General features: G+C 36.9%; 1 protein-coding gene across 1 annotated transcript in view; it reads right to left on the bottom strand.

Annotated features, from left to right (window-relative positions):
• Window positions 1–23432, bottom strand: part of LOC127228266 (phospholipid-transporting ATPase ABCA3) — a 116297-nt gene that overhangs the window by 68623 nt on the left and 24242 nt on the right. Inside the window, exons 8-9 of the mRNA XM_051192828.1 lie at window positions 2704–2877; window positions 145–326 (exon numbers count right to left, since the gene is read on the bottom strand). Coding sequence (XP_051048785.1) covers window positions 145–326; window positions 2704–2877 — 356 coding nt within the window. The remainder of the gene's footprint in view (window positions 1–144; window positions 327–2703; window positions 2878–23432) is intronic.

The following is a 23432-nucleotide window of genomic DNA, read 5'->3' as shown; positions in this document are numbered from 1 at the left end:
GGATATCAAAGAGATGAAGGACAGGAAGCCATAATCAGACATATATATATATATATATATATATATATATGTATGTTTATATATATTATATACATATAAATCTATGTTCAGTAAAAGAAAAACAGAAAGAAAAAAATAACTTACCATAAGGAAAAAGTACCATGGTTGAGGAACACCGCACTGCCCAGGAAAGACAGTCTCTACATACCAGGTGACAAGGCTGTATAAGAAAGCATCAAACAAAAGCATTCCAAACATATAGCCAAAGATGAGGTTATCCTCAAGATTGGCTGGTGTCCAAAGGTTATGCCATTTAACACCAATCTCTGAAATGAAAAGGAGACATTGGGCATGGATGAAATCTTTGTGACTTGGTACTTTGTACTGTAGACTACCTATTTGCTGCTAACCTTTAGTAATTGTATTACCACAGAAAAATCATGTTTGTATTTTCATTTTTCCTTTAAAACCTTTCAAAACAATTAGGAATGCTTAAAATGAAACAAATAACTGAAAGAACAACAACAATAACAACAACAACAACAACAAAAAAAGAAAGAAACAAAAAGAACAGCAAGGGAAAAAGTAGACTTAATAGAATCTATATTGTTACTTTCCCCTTTAGTTAATCTCCCACTGAAACAAGAATATCCAAATGTGTAAAATACATTCAACAGCACTGAAGATGGACTGCCTACTAATCATGAGATGATAAATAAGGAGTTAACACGGAGGGAAGGGCAAAAAAAAAAAAAAAAAAAAAAAATGTAACCAATGGAAGAAAAGAAATGCTTTTACTGTCCTGCCTCCTGACACCATAACAGGAATTAAGTTTGCAAAGAACTCTGCTTCAAGAGGCAAGAGTTAAAAAAGGATAACAGCTCATCTGTTCAACTCTGACCTCTTTTCCCCTCAAAAACATCCATGAATACTGTATCTTTTAAAAGAAAGGGAAAATATGAGGAAAATATTCTGTGGAATCAAAAATGATTATCAAAATTTAATCGATTTTGAGAGGTTAAGTAATAAATTAGAAATCACAGAAAAAAAAAATAGGAGTTTAAATATACCCCACAGGAAATTGCCTGTAAGCTGAGAAGTCACTCATGCTTCAAACAAAACACAGTTCCTGAAGGATAAAGTTTATAATAGAGAGAAGAGAAAATAACTAATGTAAAATTGATAAACGTGATTAAAAACAAGTCATTAGAAAACTAAAAGGTTGCTCTCTACTGCAATAAACTAATGTAAATATGACACCTAGATGAAATAATGTAGGTTGTTAATCCTTCAAAATAAGAATTATAGAAGTATCTATAAATAAATAACATACACACTCTCAGATAGGCAATTTTTTAGAAAGTATAGATGGGAAATTAAGTATTCTTAATTTTCACAGTAATTAGCAAATAGAACACAAATTTCACTAAGTCCTGACAATAATTTTCATTGAACTTCATAAAACTGATCCTAAAATTCAGATATAAAGTAACCTGAACAAATAAAGATCAGCAAAATATACAACAACAACACATTAAGAATTCATATGCGGCTGGTATGTGGCTCCTGCTTTTAATCCCAACACTCTGGAAAAAAGAGTCAGTGGATCTTTGTGAGTTTGACATGAGCCTGGTTTGCACTGTAAATTTTAGGTCATCCAGGTCTAAATAGTTGAGATTCTACCTCAGCAAAACAAAATACCCCAAAACAATAACTGAAACAAAAAAATCAAAACCAGTATAAGTCATAAAATTCTTGTGACATTGGTATTAAAAGGCTCTAAAAATCAGTATAATTGGAGCCATCTTTTGATAGCTATTGTGATATAAATAAAATTTATGCTATAAGCACTTTGTGAGACAGGAATTTTATAACTTAGACATTTAAAAAATGATCTATAGTTTTGCTATTTTGCACAGGATGGTCTCAAACTCTAGGGCTCAAGTAATTAGGATATAGGCATTGTCTCCTTGCCTACTCTAGGTAAGCACTTAGGCAACTAGAAATTTATTTTTCAGATTAATATGCACATTGACCACATACACATAAACTGTGTGGATAACAGCAACAACCATAGCCACCTAAAGGAAGTGGTTGGTTCAACTTATTATAATGAAATAGTAAACAACATTACAAAAAGAACAAAAGCATATCTTCGCATGGGGAAAAGTTCAAGAATATTTTTAGAGAATAAAATAATAAAAGTTCTTAAATGATTTATTTGATAGTTCACATAAAAAAGAGATACGACAATTTGAGTTTTGATTTTTCTTTTCTTTAAAAAATTTGCTCATTGGTAATTTCATACACAAATATATGCATTTAAGACATGTCTACCCTTTGTTCGCCAACTCTAACTCACTCATCCTGACATCCTTCTCATCCCCTTCTCAACTTCATGTCTTTTTTTTTTATAATCCTTTAATCCAATTAGTGCTGTCCATACATGCATGTGTGTAGGGCACCATTAACTGGAGTATGATCAACTTAGAATGGGCTACAGTGCTGAAGAAAACTGACATTTTTCCCCTGCCCATTAACTGAAAATAGCTTTCCTGCTAGGTATAGAAGCTTTAGGTTTTTCATATTTTATATAACTACCTATATAATAAACAGATTTTAGAAAAATATAACATTTTCTTACTTTCTCATCTCCTGCATACCCAGTTTCCTAAGAACTGAGTAAGCAATACCGATACCCACCTTGTATTTCCAACTTGATTAAAATATTAATCCCCAGTGCCAATGCAACATTTGCACTCAAACAAGCAGTCACCTTGGAAGTAAGGTCCAACATTTCATAGTGTTCAGAGATGAAGTTATAGGGAAAGAAACTGGCAAAAAACAGGAGGTTTCCAGCAGAAGCAGCTAAATGAGCTTCAAATAAGAAATTACAATTAATTTTTTATACTATAAAAAGTACTTATAAAGACTACTAACAATGTTGACTATTAGTTAGGTTGGTTCCAAAAAGTTACTGTTTCCAGACTCATCTATGAAACAAGACAGAATAACTGAATATGTAAATAACTACTAAATACTAGATGTTTTTAAGCCCACAAGCATGAGATTTTGTTTTATGGAACCTGCTCTTTTCTGAAGGGAAATGGAAGGAGCTTAGATCTAGGGGAGAGGGAAGTGTAGGAAAACTGGGAGGAGTGGAGGAAGGGGAAACTGTGGTCAGAATTGTATGAGAGAAGAATTAAAACAGAAAGAAAGAAATTCTCATCAAAATATTAATAGGACATAAAATCAGTGTTAGTGAAGAAAGTAATAAAATATCCACTAAAACTGCAAGACACTACTTCCTAACATCGCCATCATTCAAACAAAGCAGCAGCTTACAGAATGTGAAAGGATTTTTACCAGCTACCATACAATAGAGGGATACTATCAGAAAATATATGAAGAACTAAAAAACCAGACATCAAGAAAACAACCCAATGGAAAGATGGGGTATAGATCTAAACACAATCTCAAAAAAGGGAACCTCAAATGGCTCAGAAACACTTCAAGTAATGTCCAACACCCTTAGCTATCAGGGAAATGCAAAACAAAATGATTTTGAGATTACATCTTAACACTGTCAAAAGTTAAGATCAGTAACACAAACGACAGTTCATGCTACTGAGGTTGTGAAGTAAGGAGGACACTCATCCATTGCTGGTGGGAGTGCAAACTTTTACAGCCACTGTGGAAATAGTATGGTGGTTCCTCAGAGAGCTGGGAATAGATCTCCCTCAAGATCCAGCTGTACCACTCCTAGGCATATACCCAAAGGACACTTCATTCTATCACAAGGGCCCTTTGTCAACCACTGTGTTCATTACTTCTCTATTCATAAATTAGAAATAATCTATATATTCCCCAACAGAGGAATGGATAAAGAAAATGTGGTACATTTACACAATGGAATATTACTCTCAGCCATTAAAAATGAAATTTGCAGGTAAATAGAAGGAATTAGAAAACATCATCCTCAGGGAGGAAATTCAGATTCAGAAAGTAAAAAATGGTATATATTTGCTTATATGTGGCTGTTAGCTGTTATGTCATTGATAAGCAACTAAATCCATAGAAAAACAGAAGTTAGGTACAGAGTAAGGGAGTAGGGGTACAGATAGATCTCATCAAGAAAGGGAAAAAGAGTAGTTATGGATGGGAGTATCAAGTCGAAAGGGAAAACAAAGAAGAGGAGGAAGGAGAGAATATGAGGAAAGACAGCTAAAAGTAAAGTTCATTTGAGGGGTAGCATGAAAACTTAATTCAGTGGAAGCTTTCTAAAATGTGTGCGTATATTAAGGGTGTTATGAGTAGTTTTTTCCTGCTGGTCAGGTCCCACAGCCACGCCAGCCCCAAATAACACACAGAGACACTATATTAGATTAAATGCTGTTGGCCAGTTACTAGTTTCTTATTGGCTAGCTCTGTCTTAATTATTAACCCATTCCTATTAAGTATTCCATGTGGTCTCATCTTACCGAAGAGAGGGGCTGGCGTTGTTCTCTCCATCCTCCATCTTGGATCTCCTCCCTACTCCTTCCTCTCTCTTCCTTGTCTCCTAGTCCCACCTATCTTGCTTTCCTATTGGCCAACAGTGCTTTATTCATTAACCAATAAGAGAAACATTTTTTACAGAATGACATCTCCCATCAGAAGGGGATCACCAAATAATGGGGATACAGAGCCCCAACTGTGTATCTTTTGTCACCAAATGAAATGTCTAGTACTAGGATTGGGTTACATCTAATTGAGGTGTTGCTTAAAGGGGCCCCATACGAACCCTTGAAAACCAAGGTTGTTCCAAGAGTATAGGTTGCTCTCTACAAACTGACAGGAAGGCCCCATGACTGAAGACAATGTCTACACAGCACAATGAACATAAGTCGAGCTAGTGCCTCCATAGAGCCTTCACCCCTACATGATAGTATCTCTGGTAAACACCAACTCAGTTACAAACCTTTTGAACTATAATGGTGTCCCAACTGAAAATATGCTAGTGCAATGGTGGCACAAAGCTTGTAATTAACTAGTATCTGATTTGACTTAAGGTTCACCCCATGATATATAAACAATACTTTACACTGGGTGACCAAGAATCTGAGACCAAGGGGATCAAAGGTAAAATAAGCCACTATTGTTCTAAACAAAAGTAGCATTATGATGACTCCTAATGACATTCTGCTACACATGCCCTGCTCTGTCATCATCAGGGAAGCTTCCTCCTGCAGCAGATGAGAACATATGCAGAGACCCACAGCTAGACAGTCTGCAAAGAATGAAGAGACCTTGAACAAACACCCAGCCCTTAATGTGATAGCTCCATCAAATTCTTCCCCTCAGGGCCAAGGAAACCCTGTACAAGAGGAGGAGAGAAGAGTGTGAGAGTCAGAGGGTATGGAAGTCATCAAAAAACAAAAACAAAAAAACAAAAACAACAACAAAAAAAAACCCAAGGCCTTCTATATCAACATGATCAACACACACATAAACAGAAAGAGGCTGCATGCATAAAGCCTGCACAGGTCTGCAGCAGACAGAGCTTTAGAGCAGAAAGAAGAAGCTGACATTTTCCTCCACCCTTAATCCATAACAATCTTAACCCATAAACAATCTCCAATTGATAACCACTTGCAAATGAAAATTTAGTTTCCTCCAAATGAATCTAGAGGGAGACAAACCACTCTTAGGGCAGGCTGCATGCTCAGCAGTAGATGACCAACAGAAAACAATTGAACAACTTATTTGGGGGTTAATTATGTTATTATATTATATTTTATTTATATATTTTTTCTTCTGACTTTTTACTCTATAAGTCTTTTGCATATGCACATATGATATTACTTCATATTTATTGTTTTTATGGGCTTCCTGGGTGTGGAAATGATTGGAACTGTTTCTTGCTCCTTCTCTTTGGTTCTTTTCCTTCTATTTGTTTTGTCCTATTCCAATGCGTTAAGTTTTATGTTATCATATTTTATTTTATAATCATCCCTTAGAAGCCTGTTGTTTTCAAATGAGAGAAAGAAAGGGGGTAGATCATATGGGAGGTCAGTTGGAAGGCACTGAGAAGAGGATAGGGAGGGGAAACCATTGTCAGGATATATTATGTGAGAAAAAAAACTTTTTTCAATAAATAAAAAAACCTAATTAAAACATTATAAACAGCAGTTGAGCATATTAGAGAGCTGTGGTGATATATTATTTGTGATTTAATAAAGATTGCCCAAAGTACCAGAATGCAAAGCCATCCACACTATTATCTATAGAAGCTAGGTGGTGGTAATACACACCTTTAATCCCAGTAGCCATACTAGCGAGCCACAGAGGCCAGGTAGTGGTGGCACACACCTTTAGTCCCAGGACTCCAGAGACAGACAGATGTCTCTGTTAGTTCAAGGCCACACTGAACTACACGAAAGTAATCCAGTCTAAAATAGAAATAGTTTACACAAAGGTGATCTCAGCATTTGGGATCACATGCCTTTAATCTCAGCACTTGAGGTATATAAGAAAGGAGCAGATACTAAATCTGGGGCATTTTGGACTCCAGCCACATTGAGGGCAGGATTGTGTCAACCTGGGTAGAGGTAAGAGCTACTGGTTTGGCTGCTTTGCTTCTCTGATCTTTCAGCTTTAACCCCAATATCTATCTCTGGTTTTTATTTTTTGAGTTACACAGAGCCCCCCCCCCCACCAAAAAAAGAAGGTGCGACCACCTGGATTCCCCACCTGCCTTGTCTCTGATACCCACCACTGATCCTCACTGGAGCTCCTAGCCCCGACCAGAGATCCACTTATCCCTGCAGAGCCACTCTGAGTCCCTACAGGCTGGATCCTTGACCCCCATTACCTGGCTTCTGCTAAAGAGCCCTCAGCTGAAGAGTGACAGGTTCCAGCTAGATCAGCCTATCGGTGAGGAAACATCATGAGTCTCAGCCTAGTCTTTGACCCCCATCATCTTTAATCCCCATTGCCAGGCCTCTGTTAGAGGTGAGTCTGGGACCAATTTGGGCAGAATCCCCCCCACCCTTCCCAGAGAACTCCCTGGATTGGCCCAGGATCTTGTTCCCCCTGTGCACTGTCCCCATAGAGAGTGCTTCTGGTGCTCTGATAACACACTCACCCAGCCTCATCAAGAGCCTGCCCTTCCTCTCCCCTGTTCCCTCCCCTCCCCACTGTCCTACCACTCTAGTAGAACACTGAGACAGAGGGTGGAGCCAAAAATCCTACCGCCTTTGAGGGACTTCCTGGAGCTATTCTGAGCACATAAGACCTACCTATCCACATGGGACCACCCAGAATCCCCACCTGCCTGGTCTCTGAACCCCATTACTGGTCCTCTACTAGAGTTCTGGGACCCTCCCAGAGATCCGCCTATCCCCTTGGAGCCATCCTGAGCCACTGTGGGCTAGATCCTTGACCCCCATTACCTGGCCTCTGCTACAGAGGCCTCAGCTAGAGAGTGCCAGGCCCAGGCAAGATCTGCCTATCCTTGCACAAAAAAGTCTGAGTCCCAGCCTTCAGGATCTTTGACCCCCACTGCTCTTTAACCCCCATTTCTGGGCCCCTGCCTGAGGAGAGACCTCCTAGAGAGGTTGAACCACCCAGAGATACAGACATTGAACCTCTGACCGACCTAAGCCCACTTGAAGAGTACCATAGAGAGAGAGAGAGAGAGAGAGACTCCACCTACACCTATTGGGAAAACCATGGGAAGACCACAATACAAGAAAACACCTAACAATAGAAAGGCAAGTGTAAAACCACCAGAATCTAAGGACTCTACACCAACTAGACCTGAACACCCCAAAGGAGATGAAGCAGAAGACACCAACTTAAAAATTATCATCATAAAAATGATAGAGGCCCTCAAAGATGATGTGAGAAAATTCCTTAAAGAAATGGAAGAAAAAAAAAAACAAACAAAACAGTGGAAGAAATGAACAAATTTAATAAAGTACAGAAAGCCAAGAAAATACAATTAAACAGGTGAAAGTAACGGCTCGAGACTTGAAAACTGAAATAGAGATAATAAAGAAAACACAACCTGAAGGAATGCTGGAAATAAGAAAACTGGGCAAAAGACTGGGAACTACAGACACAAGCATAACCAACAGAATACAAGAGAAGGAAGAGAGAATCTCAGTGCTGAAGATAAACTAGAGGAAATAGATTCATCGAGCAAAGAAAATTGTAATTCCAACAAATACTTAACACAAAACATCCAGGAAATATGGGACACCATGAAAAGGCCAACCCTAAGAATAATAGGCATAGAGGAAGGCGAAGAAGCCCAGCCAAAAGGTGCAGAAAACATATTCAACAAAATCATTGAGGAAAATTTTCCCAATCTGAAGAACATGCCCATGAAAGTACAAGAAGCATACCAAACACTAAATAGACTGGACCAAAGGAAAAAGACCACATGATACATAATAATCAAAACACCTAACATACAGAATAAAGAAAAATACTAATAGCTGTAAGGTGTACGGTTTTTTTTGCCTGTCGCCACCTGGTCTTGTCCCGCCGCCGCGCCAGCCCCAAATAATACACAGAGACTCTGTATTTGATACAATGCTGTTGGCCCGGTTACTTGTTTCTTATCGGCTAGCTCTGCCTTAATTATTAACCCATTTCTGCTGATCTATGTATTTCTTTTACCGGGGAGCCGGCGGCATACTGCTTTCTCCAGACTCTCCATCTTGGCTCCTCCTTACTACTTCCTATTTCCTCCTTGTCTCCTAGTCCCTCCTATCTTCCTTTCCTATTGGCCAACAGTGCTTTATTATTAACCAGTATGAGAAACATATACAGAATGACATCTCCCATCATCTCCTCTTTTCTGTCTAAATAAAAAGGGTTTTAACCTTAGCATAGCAAAATATATAACACAACAGTTATCAAATAAGAATCACAGTTAACAATATTTAGTCCATTAACATTTATCAAGATTTAAGAAACTATTCCATCATCTATTCCATCTTTGTGAGTCTAAAGTCCTATATGTAACTTATCTTTAATCCTGACTAAGGAAAACTATAACCATAACTATCTGTCTTCAACTCCCTCAAAGACCACAGAAGGATAGTATATAAGTTCTAGAAATGACAGAGACAACTCACTGCCTGGTCACCCAAGGTTCTTTTGTAATCTTCCATCTTTAGCCCATAGGCCATAGTGTGTCTAGCTGACTCTTCAGCAACGCAGGAAACTTTAAACTGTCTTCTTGTATTGGCAGTTTATCAGTCACTTTTTTCTGTGTCCTGCATACTGTCTGGCAGACTCTTCCATGAAGCAGGAACTCTGTAGCAATGTCCATCTTGAATCACCAGTCACTTTTCTGTGGGTCCTGCATGTCCAGTTTATACATCACAAAATCAAACAGTCCAGACAAGAGCAGTATCTTGTCCAAATGGCTAGTCTTGCTATATTGAAAGCAAACTTCATAACACGTTTCTTCTATGTCCATCTTCCTTTCTGACATAAATGGTGTTGCCAGGAGCATTTATGTCTCACTGTCAAGAAAAACCCTAAACCATTTTAAATGCCATATTCTGTAGGTCTTTGAAAGGTTTGAAGAATTCCTATCTATCTCAAATACATCTCTGTGTATCTTGAAAAACCTAACTAACTTAACTCTAAACTTTGACTATCATAGATAATTATCTATTATCTGTACTACATTATACATTACATTTCTAAATGAGCTATACAAACAAGAGGAGAAATATACATATGACAAAATTGACCTTAAATTGTATCAATAAATGAAAATCCATTCCAAAACAAACTATGCATATCTATCTCCCATCAAATAGCAGCAAAAGAAAAAGGCCAGGTAACATATAAAGGCAGACATATCAAAATTACACCTGACTTCCCCATGGAAACCCTCAAGGCCAGAAGGTCCTGGATAGATGTTCTACAAGTACTAAGAGTCCACGGATGCCAGCCTAGGCTACTATACCCAGCAAAACTCAATAACAGTAGATGGAAAAAACAAGATATTTAATGACAAAGCTAGATTTTCACAATACATATCTATAAATACAGCCCTACAGAAAGTTCTAGAAGAAAAACTCCAACCCAAGGAAGTTAACTACCCTCACAAAGACATAGGCAATCCTACTTCACCAGAACCCAAGGGTAAAGCAAGACAAATATATTCACAATACCACTGCCAACGACAAATCTAAAACAAACAATCATTAACAATCAATGGTCCTTACTCTCCCTAAACATTAATGTTCTTAACTCACAAAAAGACACAGGCTAACAGAATGGATATGAAGACAGAATCCATCCTTCTGCTGCATACAAGAAACACATCTAAGCTTCAAATATAGACATTATGTCAGGGTAAAGGGCTGGGAAAAGATCTTCCAATCAAATGGACTCAAGAAGCAAGCAGGGTGGCTATCCTAACATCTAACAAGTGAGACTTCAAACCAAAATTAATCAAAAGAGGTGAAGACGGTCATTTCATATTCATTGCAGGAGAGATCTATCAGCACAAAGTCTCAATTCTGAACATCTATGCCTCAAATACAAAGGCATCCATATTCATAAAAGAAACGCTACTAAAACTCAAACCTCACATAAAACCTCACACACTCATAGAGGGAGACTTCAACACTCCACTCTCAATGCTAGACAGGGCCACCAATCAGAAACTTAACAAAGAAACAAAAGAACTAACAGAAGTTATGTCTCAATTAGTTTAACAGACATCTATAGAGTATTCTATCCAAACACAAAAGAATATACCTTCTTCCCTGCTCCACATGGAACCTTCTAGGGACATAAAAACCTTAACAGATACAAAAAATTGGAATAGTCCTCTGTATCTTATCAGATCACCATACATTAAAATTGGAGCTCAACAACAACACAAATCGCAGAAACCCTACAAACTCATGGATACTGAACAATGGGCAATTACACTATACCTGGGTCAAAGAAGAAATAAAGAATTTAAGGACTTCCTAAAATTCAATGAGAATAAGGACACAACATACCTGAACTTATGGGATACCTTGAAAGCAGTGTTACAAGGGAAGTTCAATGCACTAACTGCCCATATGAAGAAAACAGAGGATAGTCACATAAGAGAATTAACAGTACAACTGAAAGCCTTAGAACAAAAAGAAGCAAACTCACCCTGGATGAGTAGCCACCAGGAAATAATCAATTTGAGGGCTGAAATCAATAAAATAGAAACCAGGAAAACAATACACAAAATCAATGCAACAAAGAGTTGGTTTTTTGAGAAAATCGACAAGATAGACAAACCGTTATCCAAACTAACGAAAAAGCACAGAGAGAACATGCAAATTAACAAAATCAGAAACAAAAAGGGAGATATAACAATGGAAAATGAGGAAATTCAGACAATTTTCAGGTCATACTTTGAAAACCTATACCCCACAAAATTTGAAAATTCAAACGAAATGAACAAATTTCTGGATTAACTATTACTTACCAAAATTAAATCAAGGACAAACACTTAAATAGACCTATAAACCCTTGTGAAATAGAAGCAGTCATCAAAGCCTTCCAACCAAAAAAAGCCAGGGCCAGATGGCTTCAGTGCAGAATTCCACCAGAAATTCAAGGAAGAACTAATACCAATACTCCTCAAATTGTTCCACACAATAGAAACAGAAGGTTCATCACCAAACTCTTTTTACAAGGTCATAATCACCTTGGTACCCAAGCCAAACAAAGACACAAATAAGAAAGAAAACTACAGACCAATATCCCTGATGAACATTGATGCAAAAATACTCAATAAAATACTGGCAAATAGAATCCAAGAATACATCAGAGAAATCATCCACCATGACCAAGTAGTCTTCATCCCTGGGTTGCAGGGATGGTTTAACATATGAAAATCTATCAACATGATCTACCATATAAACAAACTGAAAAAGAAAAACCATATGATCAACTCCCTAGATGCTGAAAAAGCCTTCGACAAAATTCAACACCCTTTCATGATAAAGGTCTTGGAGAGATCAGGGATAACAGGAACATACCTAAACATAATAAGAGCAATATACAGTAAACCAAGAGCCAAGATAAAACTGAATGGAGAGAAAAAGCTTAAGATGATTCCTCTAAAATCAGGAGCAAGACAAGGCTGCCCTCTCTCTCCATATCTCTTCAATAATGTACTTGAAGTTCTAGATAAAGCAATAAGACAACAAAAGGATATCAAGGGGATCCAAATTGGAAAGGAAGAAGTCAAACTTTCTCTATTTGCAGATGGTATGATAGTTTACATAAGCGACCCAAAAAAACTCTACCAGGGAAATAATAAAGCTGTTAAACACCTTCAGCAAACTAGCAGAAAACAACACAAACTAAAAAAAAAAAAAAAAAATCAGTAGCCCTACTTTATTCAGATGACAAAGGGGCTGAGAAAGAAATCAGAGAAACTTTACCTTTTGCAATAGCCACAAACAACATAAAGTATCTTGGGGTAATGGTTACCAAACAAGTGAAAGACCTATATAATAAGAACTTTTTGTCTTTAAAGAAGGAAATTAAAGAAGATACCAGAAAATGCAAAGATCTCCCATGCTATTGGAAAGGTAGGATCAACATAATAAAAATGGCAATCTTAACCAAAAGCAATCTACAGGTTCAATGCAATCCCCATTAAAATCCCAGCACAATTCTTCAGTGACCTTGAAAGGATAATAATCCACTTTACATGGAAAAATAAAAGATCCAGGATACCCAAAACAACCCTGTACAATAAAAGAACTTCAGGAGTCATCACCATTCCTGACTTTAAGCTCTTCTACAGAGCTATAGTTCTGAAAACAGCCTTGTATGAGCACAAAGATAGACAAATAGACCAATAGAATCAAATAAAAATCCTGAAATTAACCCCCACACATATGAACACCTGATTTTTGACAATAGCTAAAAGTATACAATGGGGGGGGGAGGAAAGCATCTTCAACAAATGGTGGTGGCACAATTGAATGATGTTGTGTAGAAGACTGCAGATAGACCCATGTCGATCACCACACACAAAATTCAAGTCCAAATGGATCAAAGACCTCAATATAAATCCAGCCACACTGAACCTCTTAGAAGAGAAAGTGGGAGGTACCCTTGAACAAATTAGTATAGGAGACTGCTTCCTAAACATAACTCCAGTATCACAGACACTGAGATTGACAATTAATAAATGGGACCTCCTCAAACTTAGAAGCTTCTATAAGGCAAAGGACACAGTAGACAAGACCAAATGGCAGCCCACAGACTGGGAAAAGATTTTCACCAATTCTACATTGGAAAAAAGGCTGATCTCCAAAATATACAAAGAACTCAAGAAACTAGTCAGCAAAACACCAAATAACCCTATTAAAAATGGGGTACAGCACTGAAGAGAGAATTCTCAATAGAGCAAATCAAGAAGGCTGAAAGACACTTAAGAAAGTGCTCAAAATCCTTAGCCATCAGGGAAATGCAAATCAAAACAACTTTGAGATACCATCTTACCCTGGCCAGAATGGCTAAAATTAGAAACACCAATGACAACTTATGTTGGAGAGGATGTGGAGAAAAGGGAACACTCCTCCTCTGCTGGTGGGAGTGTAAACTCATCCACCCATTTTGGAGAACAGTATGGGAAGTTCATCAGAAAAATGGGAATCAGTTTACCACAGGACCCAGTGATCCCCATCTCAGGCATATACCCAAATGATCTACATCCATGCAACAAAGATATGTGCTCAAGTATGTTCATAGCAGCATTAATTGTAATAGCAAGAACCTGGAAGCAACCTAGATGCCCCTCAACTGAAGAATGGATTAAGAAGATGTGGCACATCTACACAATGGAATACTACTCTGCAGAAAAAAATAATGGAATCTTGAAATTCACAGGCACGTGTATGGTACTTGAAGAAACCATCCTGAATGAGGTAACCCAGTCACAAAAAGAGGAACATGGTATGTACTCACTCATATATGGATTTTAGATCCAGAGCAAAGGATCACCAGCCTATAATTTACACCACCAGAGGAACTAGGATACAAGGTGTATTCTAAGACATTCATATAAAGTCCTTCACAGAACCAGGAAGGGACAAGTCCCCCAGAGCACAGGGGAAGTGGGGGGCAGTGAATGGAGAGAGAAGTAGGAGAAAGAGAAGGGGAGAAGAAAGCACATGGGACTAGGAAGATTGAGTGAGGGGATGAATATAAGACAGGAGAGAAAGAGAGAGAGAGAGAGAGAGAGAGAGAGAAAGAGAGAGAGAGAGAGAGAGAGAGAGAGAGAACATAAAAGAGGGAGCCATTATAGGATTGATGAGAAAACTGAATCTAAATAAATGTTTACAGAACGACAAGACTGACTCCAATTAACAATTTGAGCAACAGTGGAAAGGCTACCATAAATGCCCTTCCCTGATAATGACATCAACGACTAACTTATCCACCATCATGGAGCCCTCATCTAGTACCTGTTGGAAACATAAGCAAACATCCACAACTAAACACTGAGCTGAACTAGAATCCAGATGCAGAGAGGGAGGGCAAAACCAGGCTGCAGAAACACATTGAGATAGCTGACCTGAACAAGGAGGAACTAACGGGCACCAGATTGATAGCTGGAAGTCCAGCATGGAACTGACTCAGACCCCCTGAACATGGGTCTCAGCTAGAAGGCCTGAGCAGTCTAAGGGACCTCAGACAGTGGAACCATGATGTATTCCTGGTGCACAAAAGGACCTTGCGGGTACATCCCCCATGGAGGGATACTCCCTTAACCTTGAGACAGGAGAGAAGTCTTAGTCCCTACTTCAAATGACTGGATAGATTTAGAAGGCACCCCTCCCCCCGGATGGCATCACCCTACATGTGGAGTTGGGCAGGATGGGAGGGGAGGGTGTTTGGAGTGCATGTGAGGGTGGGAGAGAAAGAGGGAGGGAGGAAGGAGGGAGGGACAGAGAGAGAACTGGGATTGATATGTAAAATAAAAATAAAATAAAAAAGCAGTGAAGAACTTACTGTTTTAGAAACTAGTAAAAAGAAATGCAGTTATTTTCTATGAGTACTTTATTCCAGATATTAACCTTTGTCAAAGAACACTGACAACTGTGCTCTCACTTTACTCTGCTGCTTTTGCTGTGCAGACACTTTTAGTTGTATGAAGTCCTACTTATCAATTCCTATTATTTTATGATCTATTGGAAACCTCTTCGGAAGGTATCTCTCATGCCATTCTTTATATTGACAAGCGCCTCTATTTTTCCCTCCTGTAAAAATCCCAAATTTATGCTGTTCTTCTGATATTTCAGTGTCATTTATATTACACATTTTGTCCCTGGCATTATATAGCTAATTCCTTTCCTCATATTTTGCCTTTATTTTTAAATTTGTAAATTCTATTGTAAAATTGTAAATTCAATTACAGCACTTTTGTCTAATTTATCTTCATTTTACTGATTCCTCTCCTGCCTTTGTGTTTTTCAAGTCTATAAATTATATTTGATTCTTTCTCAAAACTTATAGTTCTTAGATGAAAATTTTCTATAGTGGTATCCAGAGAACATGTAATTGTTTGATAACACATTGAAATGGCTGCTTAATCCTTCCAGTAATTAAATCTCCTTTACCTCAGTGTAATGCAAGTTTTCACTATTGTCTTGGGTTTTCCAATTCTTGGCATGAAAAGGTGTTGTGTAATATTTTGATTGTAATCTGACAATAAAGCTTGTTTTGAAATAGAGGGTGGAGCAAGCCAATAGCTGAACAAAATTAATCATAGACATTTTGGAGGACTGAGATAGTGAGGCAGGGTTTAGAGGGAATCTTGGCCTTATTGGAGGATGTAACAGAAGAGGTAGGTCACTGGCAGCTTCTCTGCAGCTTCTCTGATATTATTACCCTCATATCTGACTCCCATTTCTTTATTGGTAAAGAAGAATTAGATTAACACTTCACCCAGCATCCAACTCAGGGCACAAAATCATGAGGTAGCCACTTGTCCCAGCTTTGCCACCCAAATTCTATAGGCTCCAAACTCCACAGGCCCATGGGCTCCAAACACTACCACAATTAGTTGCCCAAGACCAGCCAGCAGTGCCTTCAGGCTTCTTTGGCATGCTCCCTTATGTCTGTTTTTCATATGGCTGGCTCCTTGGTTCCTTCTCCTTGTGGGCTGTGGGCTTCCCCTGGACCCCTGTCCTCAGGTTGCTACCACTAGGTTAGCTGCCTTGATACCAACTGGGACTTCTATTGCTGTTGCAGCTGTAACACACTCTCAGCTCACAGGTATGCATGAGCAGCTACAGCTACTCTCAGTCAGGCTGTGCACACAACAACAGCAAGGCTCAAACTTCACTGTCATCATCAGGAGAGATTGGGTGAGACAACTGGGAATTCTTAAAGGGGGGAATTAGTTTAAAATGTTTTTTTTTTCTATGTTAAAAAATGAGAAACAAAAGTATGATGGATGGAGTTAGGGCTTTGTATAATTCCAAGTATGAAAATTTGTTAAGATATAATCCTTAGAAAGACCTAATGAAACTAAGAAAAATATTCACACACATGAGTTTATAGAAGTAACATACTACTGCATTATGAAACTGAAGAGGAGCAGCCCAAGTTTATTAGAAAACCAGCCTCAACTTATCCAATTACCATTCTAGACAGATAATAGGCACTTCTATGGATATTTAGAAGTTAACTGGGATCCTATAGAAATATTAGATTTGAAGAGATTTAAGGAAGCAATAGTTTCATGTGGTATGCATTCACCTTTTGTGAATCAGATGTTAAATTCATGGGCCACTCAGAGCAGAATTATTCCACAAGACTGGAAAGATTTAGTTACAACAATATTGGAAGCTGGTCCTCAGTTACAGTGGAGAACCTGGTGGAGAGACAAAACTAGGGTGACTGAACAACAAGTTAGGGCTAGTGGTTATGAGGTTTCCCATGATCAAATCCTCAATGAGGGCCATTATGCTGATGTGGAAAGACAGGTTAAATTTGATGATTATACCTTAATCCTATGCTGTACAGCAGCTTTGAATGTTTGGGACAGGATAGAAGAATCAGGAAAGAGGACTGAGCCATTTAATAAAATTATACAAGGCCCAAAAGAAGCTTTCACTGATTTTTTTTTTTTTTTTTTACACAGATTGACTTCAGCTATAAATAGAATGATATCAGATTCAGAAGTTAGATGAACATTAATTAAATCTTTTGCTTTTGAAAATGTTAATTTAGTATGCAATAGGGTGATCAGGCCTTGAAAGGCAAGATAGTACCCACAGATAAATGGATTAGAAGTACAGATGATACTGAACGCTATGATGATACTTAGACAGGAGAAGTGACTTCTACAAAATTTAACAAAATCAAAAGGTTAGATGTTTTTATTGTGGTAAACCAGGTCATCTGAATAGGGATTATAGTAGACAAGGTATTCCTGGGAACAATGTTTTATCTAGAGAAAATCAAAACAAAAGGCTCTAGATTTCTGGAATATGAGAAAAGTGTGACAAAGGCCAACATTGAACTAAAAAAATGCAGATCAACATGGGACAGGCATGGTAACCCTTTGCCATCAGGAAACACCACAGGGGGCCTCTCTCAGGGCCCATATCAAATTTGGTTCAGTCAGTACCTTTCAGCATTGGGGAAAATCCTCCACAGAGCAATGATAAGACTTAATGCCTGTTATGAAAAACCATACTGCTCTGGATGACAGAACAGCTTTAGAAGATAAAACAAAATTTCAGAAGAAACTATAAAGCAATTATTTTGGTAAACTTTTATAAATGATCAAAGATCCAAAGTCAAAAATACAAATAAATGGCATTGTAATTGAGTGTTTGGTAGACAAAGAGGCAAATATTAACAATAATTGCCCCAGAATCTTGGCATTCAAATTGTTCTCTTCAGTAGGTAAATGTTCAGCTTTTAAAAATTGGAACTTTACCTCAAGTAAAGCAAAGTGAAAGTTGTGTCGAATGTATAAGGCTGGAAGAGAGAGAGGAAAATTAAAGCCATATATGGCTAACATAGCAATTAACTTATGTGGATGTGAATTGTTATATTAATGGGATACCCAGGTTAATATTACTCCAATTTCAGAAACAGTCCATAAATTAATATATGTTTCTGAATAAAATAATAAAAGGTATTATAATGAAGTCACAAACCATTCAGGTTACACATAAACAGAGCACAACAGCTGCTGATCTTTCAAAAGCATCATAGCCCTATCTTTAAAATGGTTAACTGACAAACTTGTTTGGATAGAACAATGACCTTTGACATCAGAAATATTACAGGTACCAGGAAAGCTGTAACAGGAGCAGCTAAATGCTCAACATATAAAAGAATCAACAAGTCCTTGTAATTCTCCTATATTTGCCATTAAAAAGAAATCTGGAAAACTAACAACAGTAATAGACCTAAGAGCTATTAGTAAGGTGATTCAGCCAATGAGCCCTTTGAAGCCTGGACTTCATTTGCCTTCGCTATTACCTAAAGGATGGTATGTTATAGTTATTGATTTAAAAGACTGACTTTTTACTATACCTTTGCAAGAACAGGATAGAGAAAAAGTTTACCTTGACAGTGCCTACATATAATTCCAAGCCTGTTAAAAGATACCAATGGAAAGTCATTCCACGAGGAATGTTAAATAGTCCTACTTTGTGTCAATATTTTGTACAATAGCCATTGTAAATAATTTGTAATCAGTCTCCTCAATCTATAATTTATCCTATGAATGATACCTTCCTAGCTGATTCAGATACCTTAGAGAAAATGCAGAAGTAAAGAAAGTTTTATTTTGTTGGAGATTACAAATTGTTCCTGAAAAAATACAAAGAGGAAATTCTATTAATTGCATAGGATTTAAGAAAGGTCTACAAAAAATTCAACTACAGAAAGTACAAATCAGAAGAGATCAATTACAGACTCTTAATTATTTTCAAAAGTTGCTGTGAAATATCAACTGGCTACAGCCCACAATTGGATTGACAAGTCAAGAATTAAGTAATTTATTTCAAACCTTACAAGGTGATAAGGACTTAAATAGTTCAAGAAAATTATCAGCTGAGGCTGAGAAAGGATTGGCTTTAGTGGAAAAGAAATTACAGGATGTACATGTGTATTGTTTGGATCCAGAGCTTGACTATATTCTGGTTATTTTACCTTCTACTCAGTCTCCTACAGGAATTCTGATGCAGAGAGAAGATCATATATTAGAATCAATCTGTTTTTACTACACAAACAGAATACAACAAAATTAAAGACCTCTGTTAAAAAGGTTTCTGTACTGATTCTGAAAGGAATATTAAGACTTAATCAGTTGGCAAAAATGGAACCAGCAGTAATTGTGGTACCTTTTTCTAATGCTGAAATTGCCTCATGATAGACATAAAATGAGCACTGGCAAAGACCTTGCAGTAAGATTTTTGGGAGAGATTAAAAAAGCAAGAGACTTCAATTTATAAAGAGAACTAATTGGGTTCTTCCTTACATGGTTCGGAGAACACCAATTTATGGAGCCCCAACATTCTATATTGATGCAAAAATTGAGGGAAGGTCAACCCGATGGGACAGACTTAGTAGACATCCTAGGGGAGGCCTTAGCCTCTCTGTGGAGTAGATAGAAGAATAGGGGGAGCAGGGGCAGAGCAGGGGAGGAGGAACTGGGATTGTAATGTAAAAAATAAATTAATAAAACAATTAAATGATTAAATAAATGTATATATAATCAAAAAATGAGGGAAGATAGGTAATCAGGGAATTTGAGTGAAATGGCTCAAAGCTTTTATGATTCTTTTTAAAAGTCATAATTATCTTTTATTCCTGTGGTATTATTAGATTTTCCAGAACTGTTTAATATAGTTATTTACTCTCCATGTGTAGAAAGAGTTGTTTTACATATTGAAACTGCTGAATTTATTTCAGATTATTCAGAATTAACTTTGTTATTTATTCAATTACAAGAAATAACTAGAAATAGAAATCATCCCCTGTATGTAACACATATCAAATCCCATGCAGGTGTACCAGGCCCTCTAGCAAAAGGTAATATTGAAATTGAGCAACTACTGACAGCAAATATGTAGAGGCCTAAAAACTTCATAAGAGACACCATGTTAATAGCAAGGGTTTGATAAAAGATTTTTCCATCTCTTGGCAACAAGCCAAAGAATAGAAGGAAATGTCCTATTTGTTCTTTGTATAATCGAACTCCACAGTCTGCAGGAAGTAACCCAAAGGGTACTCAAAGAAATGAAATTTGGTAAACGAATGTATCATCATGCAGAGTTTGAAATTAAAAATATGTCACCATACCATAGATACGTATTCAGGATTTCGAAGGACAACTGCTTTGAATTCTGAAATGGCTGATTATGTAATTATACAAGTATTAAAAGTCATGGCCATCATGGGTAAACCTGTACAAATTAATACTGACAATGTTCCAGCATATGTTTCCAGTAAAATGAAAGTTTTCTTTTCATATTACAACTTAAAGCATATTACAGGTATACCAAACTGCCCTACAGGACAAGCAGTTATAGAAAGATGCAATTGTACTCTTAAAGATATACTTAATAATCAGAAACTGGTAATAAAGACCCCCTGAGATAGATTGCATGATGCTTTATTAACTTTATAATTTTTGAATGCTAATGAGAAAGGAATAACAGCTACAGAGAGACATTGGATAATAGAAAAAAACTGAATTAAATCAGCCTGTATAGTTTGAAGATATGTTGACCTCAGAATGGAATCCAGCATATGTGTTACATTGGGGAAGAGGTTTTGCTTATGTTTCCATAGAATAAAGACTATGGATATCATCAAAATTGATAAGGATTAGATTCAACAGAAGAGACATCTTGATTAGCAGATATAAAAGTTCATCAAATAGCATGACCATTCAATCTAAATTAACTTATAAGTCTAATGAATGCTTTTCAATTGATCAGATATAATTTGCCAAAAATGAACCTCCCCAAGTTAGGGTTGAGTCATGGTTTTGTTTTTGTATTTCGAGCAGAATGAAGGCATCCAACTATGGAATCTGAAGACCACTACACAAATGTAGCTTCTGAAGTAAAAGGAGGAATCATCCAAAGAAAATATCCCAAGAAAAAGAGTAAATTGGCCTGTTGTTATAGCACATTTCCAACAGGACAAGATTTCGTAAGTCTTCCCAAATGTTTGGTTTTTGTTGTTCTTTATAGACACATAAGGCAAATGGTCTTTTTGTAGTCACAATGCAATTAGAAATTAAAACTGATTTTGGAGTTGGAATGTGACTGTCTCCTTCTCTAAACCCAAGCATACTTGTTAAATGAAAATCCAAAATCTCTGGCTCATGCCTGAAGTGCCACCTAATATGAGACAGAAGAAAAACCAAGATTGGGGACTGTTCTATTGCTACTAATCTCATAATTCTTTGGTTTTATTTTGACTCTTTAAAACTTTTCTTAAGGTATAAATATTATCTCAAAATTTGTTATCATTAAGGAGGGTTGGTTACAAGTTGTTATTGGGAAAAAAGTTGAACGAAGAAGAATTGATCAAGGATCTTGTACTGAAAAAAAGGGAGATATAGAAATGATAGGATAGAAAGGTAAATTATTGAATCTACTTTTAAACCAAAAAGCAATTACTAGTATTAAATATTTTACATTGTATGGATATTTGTATGTTAATACAAATTTGAGGGTTTGATTTTGTAATACTGTATATGTTTCTATTCTTGTTTAAGATATTTTTATATTGATACAAATTCAAGGTTATTTTTTGCTAGAACATACTGTACATTATATTTTTACTCGTTTAAGGTATTATACCCATATAGCTTATTTAAAAATGCAATGTAAATTTCTAGCCCTTGAAATTTATTACTACAAACTAGCATAATAAAAAAAATGCAGGTTAGTAGTTAGTCACCTATTACCATCAAACTTTAAGTCAAGTCAGGTATGTTTTCAAGGTCAAACAGATGTATTTTATATAGACAGTGGTCTTCAAACACTTCAGAGATCTAATGAATATGGAGATTTAAGATGTTTTAAAATATAAGGTGTTTTATGACAATGAGACTTGTCAGCTTCTGGCAGCACCAATCTACTCCAGAGAAGATGAAAGGCATCAAAGAAACTCCATATGGAGTTTGTCTTCTTTGTGGTGAAAGATGGCCACTGGACAATAAAGTGCCCTTGCCTCAACTTCTGACAGTGTGCTATTCAGGTTGATTAAGCTGTACACAAAAGAAAGCAACTGCTGAACTTTGCCAAAAGAAGATGGGACAGTCTTTCCAACTTTCTGCTTTACAGAAAGTTTTGTCAGTTTTTGTTAAGCCTGTAGGCTGAAGGTGGATGCCCCAATGTTGCAGAGGAACCTTGGGTGACTGTCCAATTAGCCAGCTCTTTCTGTCATTTCTTAGTTTTGGAGGTTGTTTGCTCTGCACTTCCTGTTTACTCAGGTCTCTGATGGAGTTGAAGACTAGATAGTTATAGTTTTCCTTGTTACTAAGTTCACAAAAGCTCCCAAAAGAGGTGTAAGGCATAAAAGATTTAGAGACATAAAAAGATAGTTTTGGGATGGTGATACAAATTAGAATACACTTTGGACATAAGGATAGATAGGATAGATGATGGAATATTTTCTCGGAATTTGCCAAATGCAAATTGTAATTCTTACTTGTATATATTTGTATATAGTTATTGCACTTACTGTTTTACAATGTCAGAGGGAAAAAAAACCTTCTCTTTTTATTTAGACAAAAGGGGGAAAAGTTGTGTGATATTTTTATTGACCATAGTGTATGTTTTGAATCAAAAGGCAGAGTGAGCAACTAGCTAGCCACTAGAGGTTCTGGAGAACTGAGGAAATAGTAAGGCAGGGCTTAGAGAGGATCTCAGTCCTTTTGGAGGAAGAAATGGAAGAGGTAGGAGGTCACTGGGGGGCTTCTCTGCAGCTTCTATGTCATTCATGTTCTTATCTTGATATCTGACTTCTGATGTCAAAGAATAACAAAGTGTTTAAAAAATATATCCTAAACATGTTGGACACAGTGATATTCCATTAAGGTTATGTTTTATAATTTTGGTATTCAGAAGATTAACACTTACGATATTACTGATATAGTGAGTTTAGCTATGCCACCATTTTGATTCCTTTGCCACTAAAATTATTATTTTTGTTTCCCTTAACCTCCTGTTAGTTATTTAAATACATTTCTATAGAATGTCTAATTTGACCATTTTGGTGTGATTTAAAGATACCTATTATTCTTATATGAGTTTTCACAAAGAACCAATTGCTAGAGTCTTGCTACATGGCAAGTACTTGCTTTTAGTAACAATTTAAACCAACTTCTACAGGAAGTATTGTTTAGTTCTAATGTCACC

Source organism: Phodopus roborovskii, unplaced genomic scaffold, assembly GCF_943737965.1.
Source record: "Phodopus roborovskii unplaced genomic scaffold, PHOROB, whole genome shotgun sequence".
Classification (NCBI taxonomy): domain Eukaryota; kingdom Metazoa; phylum Chordata; class Mammalia; order Rodentia; family Cricetidae; genus Phodopus; species Phodopus roborovskii.
This window is presented reverse-complemented; position numbering and strand designations above follow the sequence as displayed.